General features: G+C 38.5%; 1 protein-coding gene across 8 annotated transcripts in view; it reads right to left on the bottom strand.

Annotated features, from left to right (window-relative positions):
• ESRP1 (epithelial splicing regulatory protein 1) overlaps window positions 1-13,516 on the bottom strand; it is a 59,408-nt gene that overhangs the window by 6,933 nt on the left and 38,959 nt on the right. For 5 of the 8 annotated variants that reach the window (XM_055091118.1, XM_055091117.1, XM_055091119.1 and 2 more), the window contains 2 exons: window positions 5,730-5,880; window positions 2,076-2,185 (listed from right to left, as the gene is read on the bottom strand). The exons of 1 other annotated variant lie outside the window; for it this stretch is intronic. In XM_055091118.1, the coding sequence (XP_054947093.1) occupies window positions 2,095-2,185; window positions 5,730-5,880 (242 nt within the window). In that variant the 3' untranslated portion in view covers window positions 2,076-2,094. The remainder of the gene's footprint in view (window positions 1-2,075; window positions 2,186-5,729; window positions 5,881-13,516) is intronic. 2 more of the 8 variants (XM_007116670.3, XM_007116672.4) reach the window with 2 other exon arrangements.

Below are 13,516 nucleotides of genomic sequence, written 5' to 3' on the forward strand. Positions count from 1 at the left end.
GATCTTAGTTCCCTGACCAGGGGTCGAACCCAGGTCCCGGCAGTGAAAGCGCTGAGCTCTAACCACTGGACTGCCAGAGAATTCCCCAATTCTAGACATTTCTTATTCAAAATACTCATTTTACAATATGAACAATATGCTTGTCAAGTTCACAGACAGCAGCAAGGGGTTGAATAAAGAACATTTGAAAAGACAAAGTATGAACCAAAAAGAACACCAACAGGTTAGAATAATGTGCTCTCATCACTGTGAACTAGACTAGAAAATACCCCATTCATACTACCTCGTATCTGGGCATGCTCTTTGATAGTACCAAGATATCTTGAAACCTCACTGAAAATAGCAGAGAATCAACACTTCCAACCCAGAATGGGGGGTTTTTACAACTTCAGAATGAGAGGCTAAGACTGTAACTGTCATTTCTCAAAGACGACATTGCACTGGCAACCTCTTTTCTAATTTAGAATTCATGTAGTTGAAGCCCACATGGTCCTTGGCCATGAAAATGGTTACACATTTTGAAAATGACATGCCAGCAAATTTCTGCAAACCCAATAATAAAAAATGAAAAAATAAGCCACACCAATTCCGGACCATGTCCTTATAACTCTATCTCTTGAGGAGACTCATAGGCAATGTCAGTATCCTTTAAGGGAAGTTTATACATTAGTTGGGGAGGGGGGGACACACTATGAGGATCCCTTTCTTCTAGATTTAGTTTAAAAGAGAAGAAAGACATGCAACAAAAACCTCACAGTCATTTTGGAATGGAGCATATTTAAAAGTATACCCAGATGAAGCTTAAAACCATTATGCTAAGTGAAATAAGCCAGTTATGAAAGGACAAATATTGTGTTATACCATTTATAAGGTACCTAGAATAGTCAAATGCATAGAAACAGAAAAGAGAATAACGGCTCCCAGGGTCTGGGGAAAGAGGGAAAGGAGATTGTTTAATGTATTTAGAGTTTCAGTATGAGAAGGTGAAGAAGTTGATGGTGGTAATGTTTGCATAACAATGTGAATGTACCTAATGCCACTGAACTATACACTTAAAAATGATTAAAATGGTATTATGTTATGTATTATCTTACCACAACATTTAAAAAAAAATGAAACTAGGAATAAAAAGTGTAACCAACTCGACAGAATTATATGACTCAGTGATGCTACTCCTAGATATATACCCAAAATAATTTTAAATACTCAAATATTTGTACATAATTGTTCATATCAGCACTATTTACAATATCCAGAAGGTAGAAATAGCCCATATGCCCATCAACAGATAAATGAAAGAAACAAAATATGGTATAGCCATACAATGGAATATTATTCAGTCACAAAAAGGAATGAAGTACTGATACACACTGCCACGTGGATAAACCTCAAAAACGTGAAATGAAGCAGACTGGTTGCCTGGGTCTATGGGGAGGGGAAATTGGGAGCTACTGCTTAATGGGTATAGGATTTTCTTTCAGAGTTGATAAAAATCACTTAATTGTATACTTTAAAATGATTTATTTTATGTTATGTGATTTTTACCTCAATTAAAAAAAAAAAAGAAAGAAAGCATACCCAACGTGTATTCCACATGATATGAATAAATTTCCAAATGGAAAAGTATTTCCATATATGTTGCTTAGATACTACCTACTTAGATGACAACCTTAATTCCAGTCTCCATTCCTTCTAGGATTTCTGACATTCTTACATCACATAAAGGGAAGATGGCAACTGCCACCTGACTTCTAAAAAACACTTTGAGCTTCTTGACCTCTATTTGTTTGGCCCTTTATTTTATTTTTATTTTTATTTTTTTTAATTTATTTTTTTTTGGCAGTACGTGGGCCTCTCACTGTTGTGGCCTCTCCCGTTGCGGAGCACAGGCTCCGGACGCACAGGCTCAGCGGCCATGGCTCACGAGCCCAGCCACTCCGCGGCATGTGGGATCGTCCCGGACCGGGGCACGAACCCGTGTCCCCTGCATCGGCAGGCGGATTCTCAACCACTGCGCCACCAGGGAAGCCCTGTTTGGCCCTTTATAATTTAACTTTCACATCATAGAGGCTTACCTTCTTTTCTGAGGATGGTCTAACTGCTGGGGCCCTTAAATACAAACCCATTCTTTGGATAGAGTCCTGGCCTGGTCATTTGTGTGTACAAGTCCATCCTCGGTTGCATACTAAAATGCAAGTTAAAACAAACAGGATCAAAAGATGGACAAACTGTCACTATGGATGGTTAGTATTTAAACTGAATAGATCTACCAACTGAATTATAGGACACTTATAGACCACAGGAAACAAGTTAACGCTGATACAAGCCATATATGTAAACTGCTAATCCCCAGTCGTCACTTCTTACTTAACATGTCTAAATACCATAAAAATCCCTACTAGGAGGGAAGTTAGATGGAGCACGTGGATAGAAAAAGAACATCGTACTGCAACGCCACCAAACACTTTAGATCTTGATGATAGTACAGTTTCCATCACACCACAAGTGTGACTAGATATCAAATATTTGAGCACCAACTATTTTCAAGGTATTCTACAATAAGCCCAATATCTCTATATAACTTGGTGAACTTTAAATACTATTAGATATATTTGTAATATCAACCTAATTCTCTCAGCAGTGCAGCAAGTAAAAAGCAGTGAGAGGTCCAAGGAGATAATGAATAAAGTCAGTACTTCGAGGAGAAACAAAAACTAGCACTACTGAAAATGCAAAGCCATTGACAGTAGAGGTTAATGCAAAGAGCAAATGAAAAAGTTAAAGGACTTAATAAGGATACCTAACGGCCCATTTCAGAATAAGAGGCCCATTAAGTAAAATATAGACAGATTTATTTCCATGACCAGAATGACATCCTCATCACCAAATATTTTTATAGTAGTCTTTTTGCCTTCGTAAACTCAATCCTCATTCTGTTAATCTCATTTATCAAAATGGGCCTAACTCTGGTACTTTTACTTTACAAGAATGCAGATTTGATAGCAGAACCCATGTCCTGCATCTTGCTTTAGCATCCGAATTCTTCCCTTTTTGTAAATCCTTGCCCTTTCCAACTTTACAGGCTCCTCAACCCCAAAGGAAGTATGGAAACATTAAGTTGGAGTAGTTTTATAGAAAGAATTTTGCTGAGGATAGAGGAAATGTACATCCAAAAATTAAAAATAACATTTATAAAGATGACATATGCCACTTAATATAATAGATATATATATTTTAAAAGACAGAAACAGAAACCATTAAGAGATTTCATTCATTCAACCAATTATTACCAAGGATTTGCTTAATTACATAAGTAAATTATATAATTATGTAGGAGGAATCATAAATAACCAAAAATCAAATGAAAACCTCCCATGAAATCAGCAACAGCAATAAATGCACCATAGGTAAAGACAGACACAGATTACACTTGAGAACAATTTTTTTTAAGCCATCCATTGATTTTTGTCTTGTGACAAAAGCCATATCTAAAAGAATCTAGACTCTCATGGTTAGCAGCTATTACTAAAATAACTGAGAACAGGCAAAAATAAATAAGAAGGCAAGGAAGGACTCTTAAAGGCAGTAGAAAATATAAGCTTTTATGTAAGAGTGATATGAAATTAGGTTACATACAAAAGGTTTTGAAAGTATGCATTGTAACTACCTTAAAGCTCAAACTCCTGAAGAATAATATGATATACTGAATTAGATAATTCAGGTTCCTATGTAATCCTACTTTGTTGATCCAGTTCATAAGTTCCAAGCACTTCAGAAATGAAGGCAAATGCCTCGAGACAAAATAATTTCACAGAACCTTTGTGCTTCTGATTATACTAGGTCTGCTCCAACCTTGAATGACTCCCTAGAAGCTACTAGAAGATAAAATAACTTCAGGGACTTCCCTGGCCATCTGGTGGTTAAGACTTCCAATGCAGGGTGTATGGGTTTGATCCCTGGTTGGGGAGCTAAGATCCCACATGGCTTGCAGACGAAAAACCAAGACATAAAACAGAAGCAATATTGTAACAAATTCAATAAAGACTTTAAAAATGGTCCACATCAAAGAAATCTTTTAAGAAGTAAATAAAATTTTTAAATAAAATAACTTCAGTCTGTAGCAATTTATCTTAATTTTGAAGCATGTCAATCTTCTAGCCATAAATCTAGAAATAGCTGCTATTACGTGTTTGTGGTATAGTAAATACCCACAAAAGCCAGCCATGGCACTCTTCATAGTAAGAGCAATTTTGCTTACTCTCATAATCAATATATGTGTATGACCACTTAATTCTATTCAGTGTGAATGTAATAAATGTTAATTAGTCAAAACAAAAGAAATTAATTCAACTGACTACTAAAACCTGAAACTTTGCTTACACTTTCTAGAACTGGAAAACCATGGGAGAAAATACAAAACTCAAATGTATTCTCCATGAGATTAAATAATCTTTTCAACAGGCTTCAGTAAAATTCTCTACTCTTTTCATAATCTAGTGAATCAGATACGAAGTTCGCAAAGTAACATTTTTACTCCTGCAAGGGTTTCCAACAGGCAGCATAATTGTTTAGGGAAGAAGTATCTACTGATCTCTGAAAAATAGCTTACTTCTGGAAATAATGTGCTAAGCCAAGCAGTAACAAAAGATAACTTTTATTATCCACCTTCATTCAGTCTTTCACTATCAGACACAGATTTTCTTCATTTGTCAAAAAATATCCCATCATGGTAACTTGGTAGGTTCAGGGCATCCCCACTGACATCATTTTAGCTGAGCTCCACAATCCTCCATGATTCATGGATACCAAGAGCTTGTAAACCTGTTCTAAGAGTGAAATGGCACCTGCAGGCACAGCCCTTATCATGCTGTACTGTAAATGCTCAAGGGCTATTTTAGGATTTGAGGATTATGCCTACAAGTGCTTCTCAACTCTGAAGACTCAAGCATGGCTCAGCTCCAGGAGGAAAGACCATTTTTGCTTTTAGTGCAATTAAAAGGCTACAAGATACTGGTTTTCAGACGTTGCAGGAAAGGGAGGAGTTCGGGTTCTAACCATGTGATTTAAGGAAGGAAAGGTGTCCGCTTAGGTGAGATGACAATGAGAAGATTTTGCTTGCTGTTAAGGAGCTCTTACCAAGCTGTTCTTAAGTCAAAGAACAACTGATGGACACAGGCAGTCGTAGAAAAACTGACACGAGTAAATATCAGTTTCACAAGAATTAACAGATCATAAAAGACTCACTCTTATAGCTCATTTTAAGGAGTTACCATCTAAAGATTCACTGAGTCACCCTTACTTTTCCAGATTAGGCAGAGAGGCCTCGGACTACTTTTTAAATACTCCAACTCCAAGTCTGAGGAAAATTCCTTCTTAGCCAATCTTATTATAGATGGAAACACCCACATCACTGTGTGCCCTAAAGAGCTTTCTCAAAGCAGCCCAATTGGAAAAAAAAAAAAAAAAAAAAAAAAAGCATCAATAGATTAAGTTGAAGTAATTAAAATAGCATGGAAAAGCCCCAATCCTATTAAAAGGATGAGCTTGAAGTTAGCACTCAGACAACTAGTCCCCCTGACTTTGACTCTAGTTCTTCATAAAGAAAATCTATTTATTAACACTTATACACACGAGTTTCAGAGAATTTGCTTCTTTCCTGGCTGCATTCTTTAGGCACATCAACTTAAGTAATAAGGGCACTGAGTATTTTTCTTCTTCAAGGTACTGACCTGGTAACCTTGGAAGAAGTTAAGAATTTCCTTAACTCCAGTATTGTAGGCCAGGCCCTGCATTCTGACCACCGTGCCAGGCTGTGGAGGGACACCGCTAAGATTAGCAGCTGTAGGGAAGTAGCCAAGACTATTGGGCGAACCTGGGGGGCTAAAGGGAGAGAAAGCACAGTGAACCAATAGAAATAGACAATGTCTAATATTTACTCTAAAAACATCAGTTACTTAAGGAAACAGACTTTCTCAAGGTGATCTTTCTTAGAATTCTTAGAGTTATCTCTCCCAAGACAAGTACACCATAGCTATTCTGTCCCACAGTTCCACAAAAGCCAAAAGCTGAAAGACAGAAGGGTTAATGCAGAGTTAAATACAGGGTTTCCCCAAAGATCCAGTTCTGTCTGAGAGTCCTAAATGAAGGAAGAAGAGAAGGAAACTTTTGCAGCCACTCAACCACAAAGCACCACTTCCAAAGCCTAGCTCACTGATGACTAACTGGCTAGTTATCAGGAATACTAAGGCATGAAAAGGCATGAACACAAAGGAATAATAGAAACCATAGCCACAGAGACCAAAAAGTATACAAAATGATTGCTCCAAAGAATAGACTGTTTTACTCCTATACACAAATGTACAACACAGTAAGTACAACATAATACGACAGCAAAGTACTATAGCACCCATGAGTTACTGCTTCCAACCTGACTGAAAAAAAAGTGTGAGGGGTGGAAAGAAACAAGTAAATTGGAAGGGATGCATAACAAACTACATCAACCACCATTAACACGAGGGGAAATTAATTGATGATGGGTCCTCTTTGTGTATCTGGGGCAATTACCTCCAAGGAACAAAAGCCACATGAATACCTAATCATTCTTCTTCTTTTTTTAAAAAATGTTTATTTACTTATTTGGCCGCAATGAGTCTTAGTTGTGGCACTCAGGATCTTCGTTGCCATGTGCAGGATCTTTAGTTGCGGCAGGCGGGATCTAGTTCCCTGACCGGGGATCGAACCCAGGCCCCCTGCATTGGGAGCACGGAGTCTTAACCACTGGACCACCAGGGAAGTCCCCCTAAGCATTCTTTTTGCGGTAACTCAACTAATTACTATATTATGAAATTAGTTTCACCCTGTCCCTTACCCAATCTGTTTCCCACCAGTTAGTTGCTAGATACCCATATTTAAAAATATATACGCATAGGGAAAATTTTTTTTAAAGTAGTCATTAGCTTAAAGAGCAATAAAGACCCACAGCTTTAGATTATTAACTCTTATAAATCATTCTAAGTAATTATCCCATTTCAAAGACAAGTAAACACATAATGGAAGGGACTAAAAATCTTTGAGATTATCTATCTTACATAATCCTAATTGATGGGTTAATAGGAATGATACCAGATGGTGAATCTAGTCCCAGACTCCATTTTAGTAGCACAGTAACCTTGAGCAAGTCACTTAATGTCTCTGAACTCCAATTTTATCATTTGTTAAATGGGGATTACACTTACTAGTTGCACAGAAGTATTCTTCAGCTTCAATGATTTAACATATCAAATTACTCCACAAACCATAAAATGCATTAATTTGTTGTTCTATTATTATTCTCACTCTTGCTATTTCCATAATCATTCTTCCATTTCATTTCTAAAATATGGGAGCATGAAAATATTACTTGACATCAAGCTACCCGTAACTTGTTAAGTCTCTAAAACAGTGATTCTCAACTTGTCTGCATATTAGAGTCACTTGGCGAGATTTTTACAACTCTCTGAGGGGTCTCTTTAGAGATCAAGAGTCAATCTGTGTGTAACTGTCAGAGCAAAGAGAGGGAATGCTGAACTGTGGGCCTGAGAAGGACTTTAGCCACACCTCCTCATTTTTACAGAGATGGAAATGGAAACTAAGAGTTAAATAATTTCCCAAAGGTCACACAACCAGTTAGCTCTTCACAAAACTGAATAACTACCCAGATTTCTCAACTTCTAGCTCAGTATCTCCCACCTATACAAGCACCATTCATTCAAAGACCATATTTGCTCATGTCAAATGCCTGACAGATACTAACACTAATACTCAAAGACTATCAAGACTTCTGTGTAGGGGCTTCCCTGGTGGCACAGTGGTTGAGAATCCGCCTGCCGATGCAGGGGACACGGGTTCGTGCCCCGGTCCGGGAAGATCCCACATGCCGCGGACCGGCTGGGCCCGTGAGCCATAGCCGCTGAGCCTGTGCGTCCGGAGCCTGTGCTCCACAACGGGAGAGGCCACAACAGTGAGAGGCCCGCGTACCACAAAACAAAAACAAAAACAAAAAACTTCTGTGTATTTTGCTGAGTTACTCAGACTTTCCACACTGGATATGAAAATCAGATCATTTCCATAGTATACAACTTACTTCTATGACTCTGACCTGGCATATTCTATGCCTCTGGTTAAAGATCTCTTATAAATTAAATCTAGGTATCTAGTATTGGGTTGGCCAAAGAGTTCACTTGGTTTTTTCTGTAAGATGGCCCTAGTAGCGCTTAGTTGTCTTAACTTCATTTGAAACAATTTTGTTAGATTGCATTGTGACAGCTGTCATATCAGCGTGCATTAAAAAAAAACTTATCAAAATTGGTGATTTTTGTGTAGCTATTTTAATATCGAAGATGGGAGAAAAAAAGCAACATTTCCGGCATATTATGCTTTCTTATTTCAAGAAAGGTAAAATGCAACTGAAATGCAAAACAAGATTTGTGCAGTGTATGGAGAAGGTGCTGTGACTGATCAAACGTGTCAAAAGTGGTTTGTGAAGTTTCATGATGGAGATTTCGAGCTGGAGATTTCAAGCTGGGTGATGCTCCAAGGTCGGGTAAGACCAGTTGAAGTTGATAGTGATCAAATCGAGACGTTAATTGAGAACAATCAATGTTACACCATGCAGGAGAGAGCCGACATACTCAAAATATCCAAATCAACTGTTGAAAATCATTTGCACCAGCTTGGCTATGTTAATTGCTTTGATGTTTGGGTTCCACATTAGGTTAAGCAATAAAAACTTTCTTGACCAAATTTGTGCATGCAATTCTCTACTGAAACATAATGAAAACGTTCCATTTTTAAAACAAATTTGTGACAGGTGATTAAAAGTGGATACTGTACAATAATGTGGAATGGAAGAGATCGTGGGGCAAGTGAAATGAACCACCATCAACCACACCAAAGGCCAGTCTTCAACCAAAGAAGGTGATGTGTGTATATGGTGGGATTGGAAGGGAGTCCTCTATTATGAGCTCATTCCAGAAAACCAAATGATTAATTCCAATAAGTACTGCTCCCAATTAAACCAACTGAAAGCAGCACTTGACGAAAAGTGTCCGGAATTAGTCAAGAGACAACGCATAATCTTCCATCAGGATAACGCAAGACCGACCACATGTTTCTTTGATGACCAGGCAAAAACTGTTACAGCTTGGCTGGGAGGTTCTGATTCATCTGCTGTATTCACCAGACATTGCACCTTCAGATTTCCATTTATTTCGGTCTTTACAAAACTCTTAATGGAAAGAATTTCAATTCCCTGGAAGACTGTAAAAGGCACCCGGAACAGTTCTTGGCTCAAAAAGATAAAACCTTTTGGGAAGATGGAATTATGAAGTTGCCTGAAAAATGGCAGAAGGTAGTGGAACAAAATGGTGAAAACGTTGTTCAATAAAGGTCTTGGTGAAAATGAAAAATGTGTCTTTTATTTTCACTTAAAAACCAAAGGAACTTTTTGGCCAACCCAATACCTTCAAAATACAACCAAGATAAAATAAAAGTTATCTAACTAGAAATTTAAGGCTATAAAATGACAATTATGTTCAGCATCTGTAGGGTAGCACCTATTCCAATGAAGCCAAAACACAATACAATTGGGATTCACATCTTTATTCTTTGCACTAGGATCACCTGCTGTAGACAAGATATCTTAAGAAAAATTAAATAATCTGTATCTACCTGACAGGGCATGAGAATAAGAATTTTCTCTCAACCTAAATTCCAGGCCTTTCAGATTACTGAAATAAAAAACAGCAAGAAATAAAGTAACTTGTGGAGTAAAAATGATAGTATAGAAAGAAGGCAAACTTATATGTAGAAAATCGAATAGAGTTTGCTGAACTATTACTAGAATAAGCCAGTTTGGCAAGGTTACAAGATATAAGATCAATGCACAAAATAAATTAACTACATTTTTATACACTACAATGAACAATCCAAAAAGGAAATTAGGAAGTCAATTCCATTCACAATAGCATCAAAAAGAACAAAATATTTAGGAAAAAAATTTGACAAAGGAAGAGCAAGACTTGTACACTAAAAACTATGAAACACTGTTAGAAAATAAAAGATCTAAATAAATGAAAAGACAGCCCATGTTCATAAACAGAAGATTTAATTTTGTTAGAATGGCAATACTACCTCTAAATTGTACAGATTCGATGCATTAGCTATCAAAATTCCAACTGGCTTTTTTGCAGAAAACGACAAAACTGAAGCTAAAACATATATGGAAATACAAGTGACCCAGAATAGTCAAACTTTCTTAAAAAAGAACAAAATAGGAGGACTTACATTTCCTAAATGCAAAACTTACTCTAAAGCTACAGTAATCAAGATGGTGTGGTACTCCCATAAGGGTAGGCAATGATCAATAGAATAGAATTTGAGAGGTGAGAAATAAACCCTTACATTTATGGTCAATTGATTTTTTTTTTTTTTGGCCACACTGCACAGCCCATGTGATCCCAGTTCCCCGACCAGGGATCAAACTCGGGCCCTCGGCAGTGAAAGCGTGGTGTCCCAATCACTGGACAGCCAGGGAATTCCCTGGTCAATTGATTTTTGACAAGGGTTCCAAGACAATTTGATGAGGAAAGAATAGTCTTTTCAGTAAATGGTGCTGAACAATGAAATATCCACATGCAAAAGGATGAATTTAGACCTCTACCTCACTCCACATAAAAAATTAATTCAAAATGATAATATACCTAAGTGTAAGAGCTAACACTTAAAAGAATATGTAGTAATACATTTTCATGACCTTGCATTATATATGACAACAAAAATATAAGTGAGAAAAGAAGAAATAGATAAGCTGGACTGCACCAAAACTTAAAACGTTTGTGCTTTAAAGGACTCCATCAAGAAAATGAAAAGACAACCCACAGACTGGGAGAAAATATTTGTAAGTCATATAAGCTCTCCTACCTAGAATATATACAGAAATTTTACAACTAAAAAACAGTAAGAAAAATAACTGAATTAAAAAATGTGCAGGGACTTCCCTGGTGGTCCAGTGGCTAAAACTCTGCTCTCCCAATGCAGGGGGTCCAGGTTCAATCCCTGGTCAGGGAACTAGATCCCACATGCTGCAACTATGAGTTCACATGCCGGACTTCCCTGGTGGTGCAGTGGTTAAGAATCCGCCTGCCAATGCAGGGGACACGGGTTTGAGTGCTGGTCCGGGAAGATCCCACACGCTGCGGAGCAACTAAGCCCGTGCGTCATAACTACCGAGCCTGAGCTCTAGAGCCCGTGAGCCACAACTACTGGGCCCGCGTGCCACAACCACTGAAGCCCGTATGCCTACAGCCTGTGCTCTGCAAAAAGAGAAGCCACTGCAATGAGAAGCCTGCGCACCCCAACGAAGAGTGGCCCCTGCTCGCTACAACTAGAGAAAGCCCGCATGTAGCAATGAAGACCCAATGCTGCCAAAAGAAAAAAACCAGTCACAGAAGACCACATATGGTATGATTCCATTTATATGAAATATCTGAACAAGCAAATCCATAGAAACAGAAAATAGATTGACAGTTATTTAGGGATGGGGGAGGGGCAAGTAAGGGTAGAGGGGAAGTGAATGGGAGTTTCTACTTATGGACACCAGGTTTCCTTTGGGGGTAATGGGTTACTCTAAAATTAGATTGTTATATTATCTAAAAATTAGTTTACACAATTGTTCTAAAATTAGCAGCACAACTCTGTAAATACACTAAAAACCACTGAATTGTATACTTAAAATAGGTTAATTTTATGATATGTAAACTACCTTAATAAAGCTGTTTTTAGGGCTTCCCTGGTGGCGCAGTGGTTAGGAATCCTCCTGCCAATGCAGGGGACATGGGTTTGAGCCCTGGTCCATGAAGATCCCACATGCTGCGGAGCAACTAAGCCCATGCACCACAACTACTGAGCCTGTGCTCCAGAGCCCAGGAGCCACAGCTACTGAGCCCACACACCACAACTACTGAAGCCTGCACGCCTAGAGCCTGTGCTCTGCAACAAGAGAAGCCACCGCAATGAGAAGCTCCCGCACAGCAACAAAGAGTAGCCCCTGCTCACTGCAACTAGAGAAAGCCCATGTGCAGCAATGAAGACACAATGCAGCTAAAAATAAATAAATAAATTTATTTAAAAAAATAAGTAAATAACTTTTCAACTAATCCAATTCAGTTAAGTACAATTTACAGTCAATGTTTGAGATATTTAATGCTTTCCGTGGAAAGTTACTCAGTTATCGGGAAATCTTAGCCTTTTTCAAATCCCATGTAATTTAAGGAATGGTAGGGAGTGCTGTATAAGGGAAACAATTTTAAACATAAGAATAGCTTCAAAGTATAAAGTATAAATGGATTATGCCATCGCCACAGAATAAGGGTAACGTAAAAATTATGTGCATTTGCTTTGTGGCGGTGGTTTAGAGAAAGATAAGGTATTTTTTAACCACAGCCTAAATAACGGCAAAAAGAGAGCTGTCCATCAAAACAAGACTATGCCAGTAGCTCATCCTAACATTCATTTTAAGTCATTGTTTTGGGTTTTTACCTCCATTATATCTTTAGCTAGGGTTCAGATTCTCGTCGGTATTTATCAGTCTCAGGTGTACATGGTAACAATAATGTAACCACTACTCAAAAGCTACAGAGGTTCAAAAATTGATAAAACTACAAAGGAACCCAAGGGTTAGGGGCCAAATGAGCGAGTCAATGTAACCCTGAACTCCGAGGTCCTACAGTGCATGGAGGGACTGTACCGCATCGCATAAACTAACAAGGAGACTGCACTTGAGCTGGGTAAGAAACCCTGTTGGAGTTGCCTGAATGGGCAAAGAACTGAAGGGAGATGAGAGGAAATGAAGGGAAAAAGTAAATAGCACAAGAGGGGTCTCCCCAAAGGTTTATTTCAGAAAACTGCTAGAGCATCACAGTTATGAAGACATTACTGCTGAGACTCATTCAGCAAGTCACACTGAGATTGCATTAAGAAATTACTGAGGACTTCCCTGGTGGCGCAATGGTTAAGAATCCGCCTGCCATTGCAGGGGACACGGGTTTGATCCCTGGTTCGGGAAGATCCCACATGCCGCAGAGCAACTAAGCCCGTGTGCCAGAACTACTGAGCCCACGTACCACAACTACTGAAGCCCGCACGCCTAGAGCCCGTGCTCTGCAACAAAGAGAAGCCACTGCAATGAGAAGCCCACGCACAGCAACGAAGAGTAGCCCCCCTCGCCACGGCTAGATAAAGCCTGCACGCAGCAACGAAGACCCAATGAAGCCAAAAATAAATTAAAAAAAAAAAAAAAAGAAAGAAAAAGAAACTACTGAATGAAGCACACCACTGACTACATTATAAAGTTGGTGAAGATTTCCCCCACGGCAGTATTCCATGTTCTCTCTACGTATTTGGGTAAAAACTTTCAAATCCAATGTAGAGAAAAACTGTATTTCCCTGAGAATTAATGACTTTCTTTCCTTTGAAATTA

The sequence above is a fragment of the Physeter macrocephalus genome, chromosome 15 (assembly GCF_002837175.3).
Source record: "Physeter macrocephalus isolate SW-GA chromosome 15, ASM283717v5, whole genome shotgun sequence".
NCBI classification, from domain to species: domain Eukaryota; kingdom Metazoa; phylum Chordata; class Mammalia; order Artiodactyla; family Physeteridae; genus Physeter; species Physeter macrocephalus.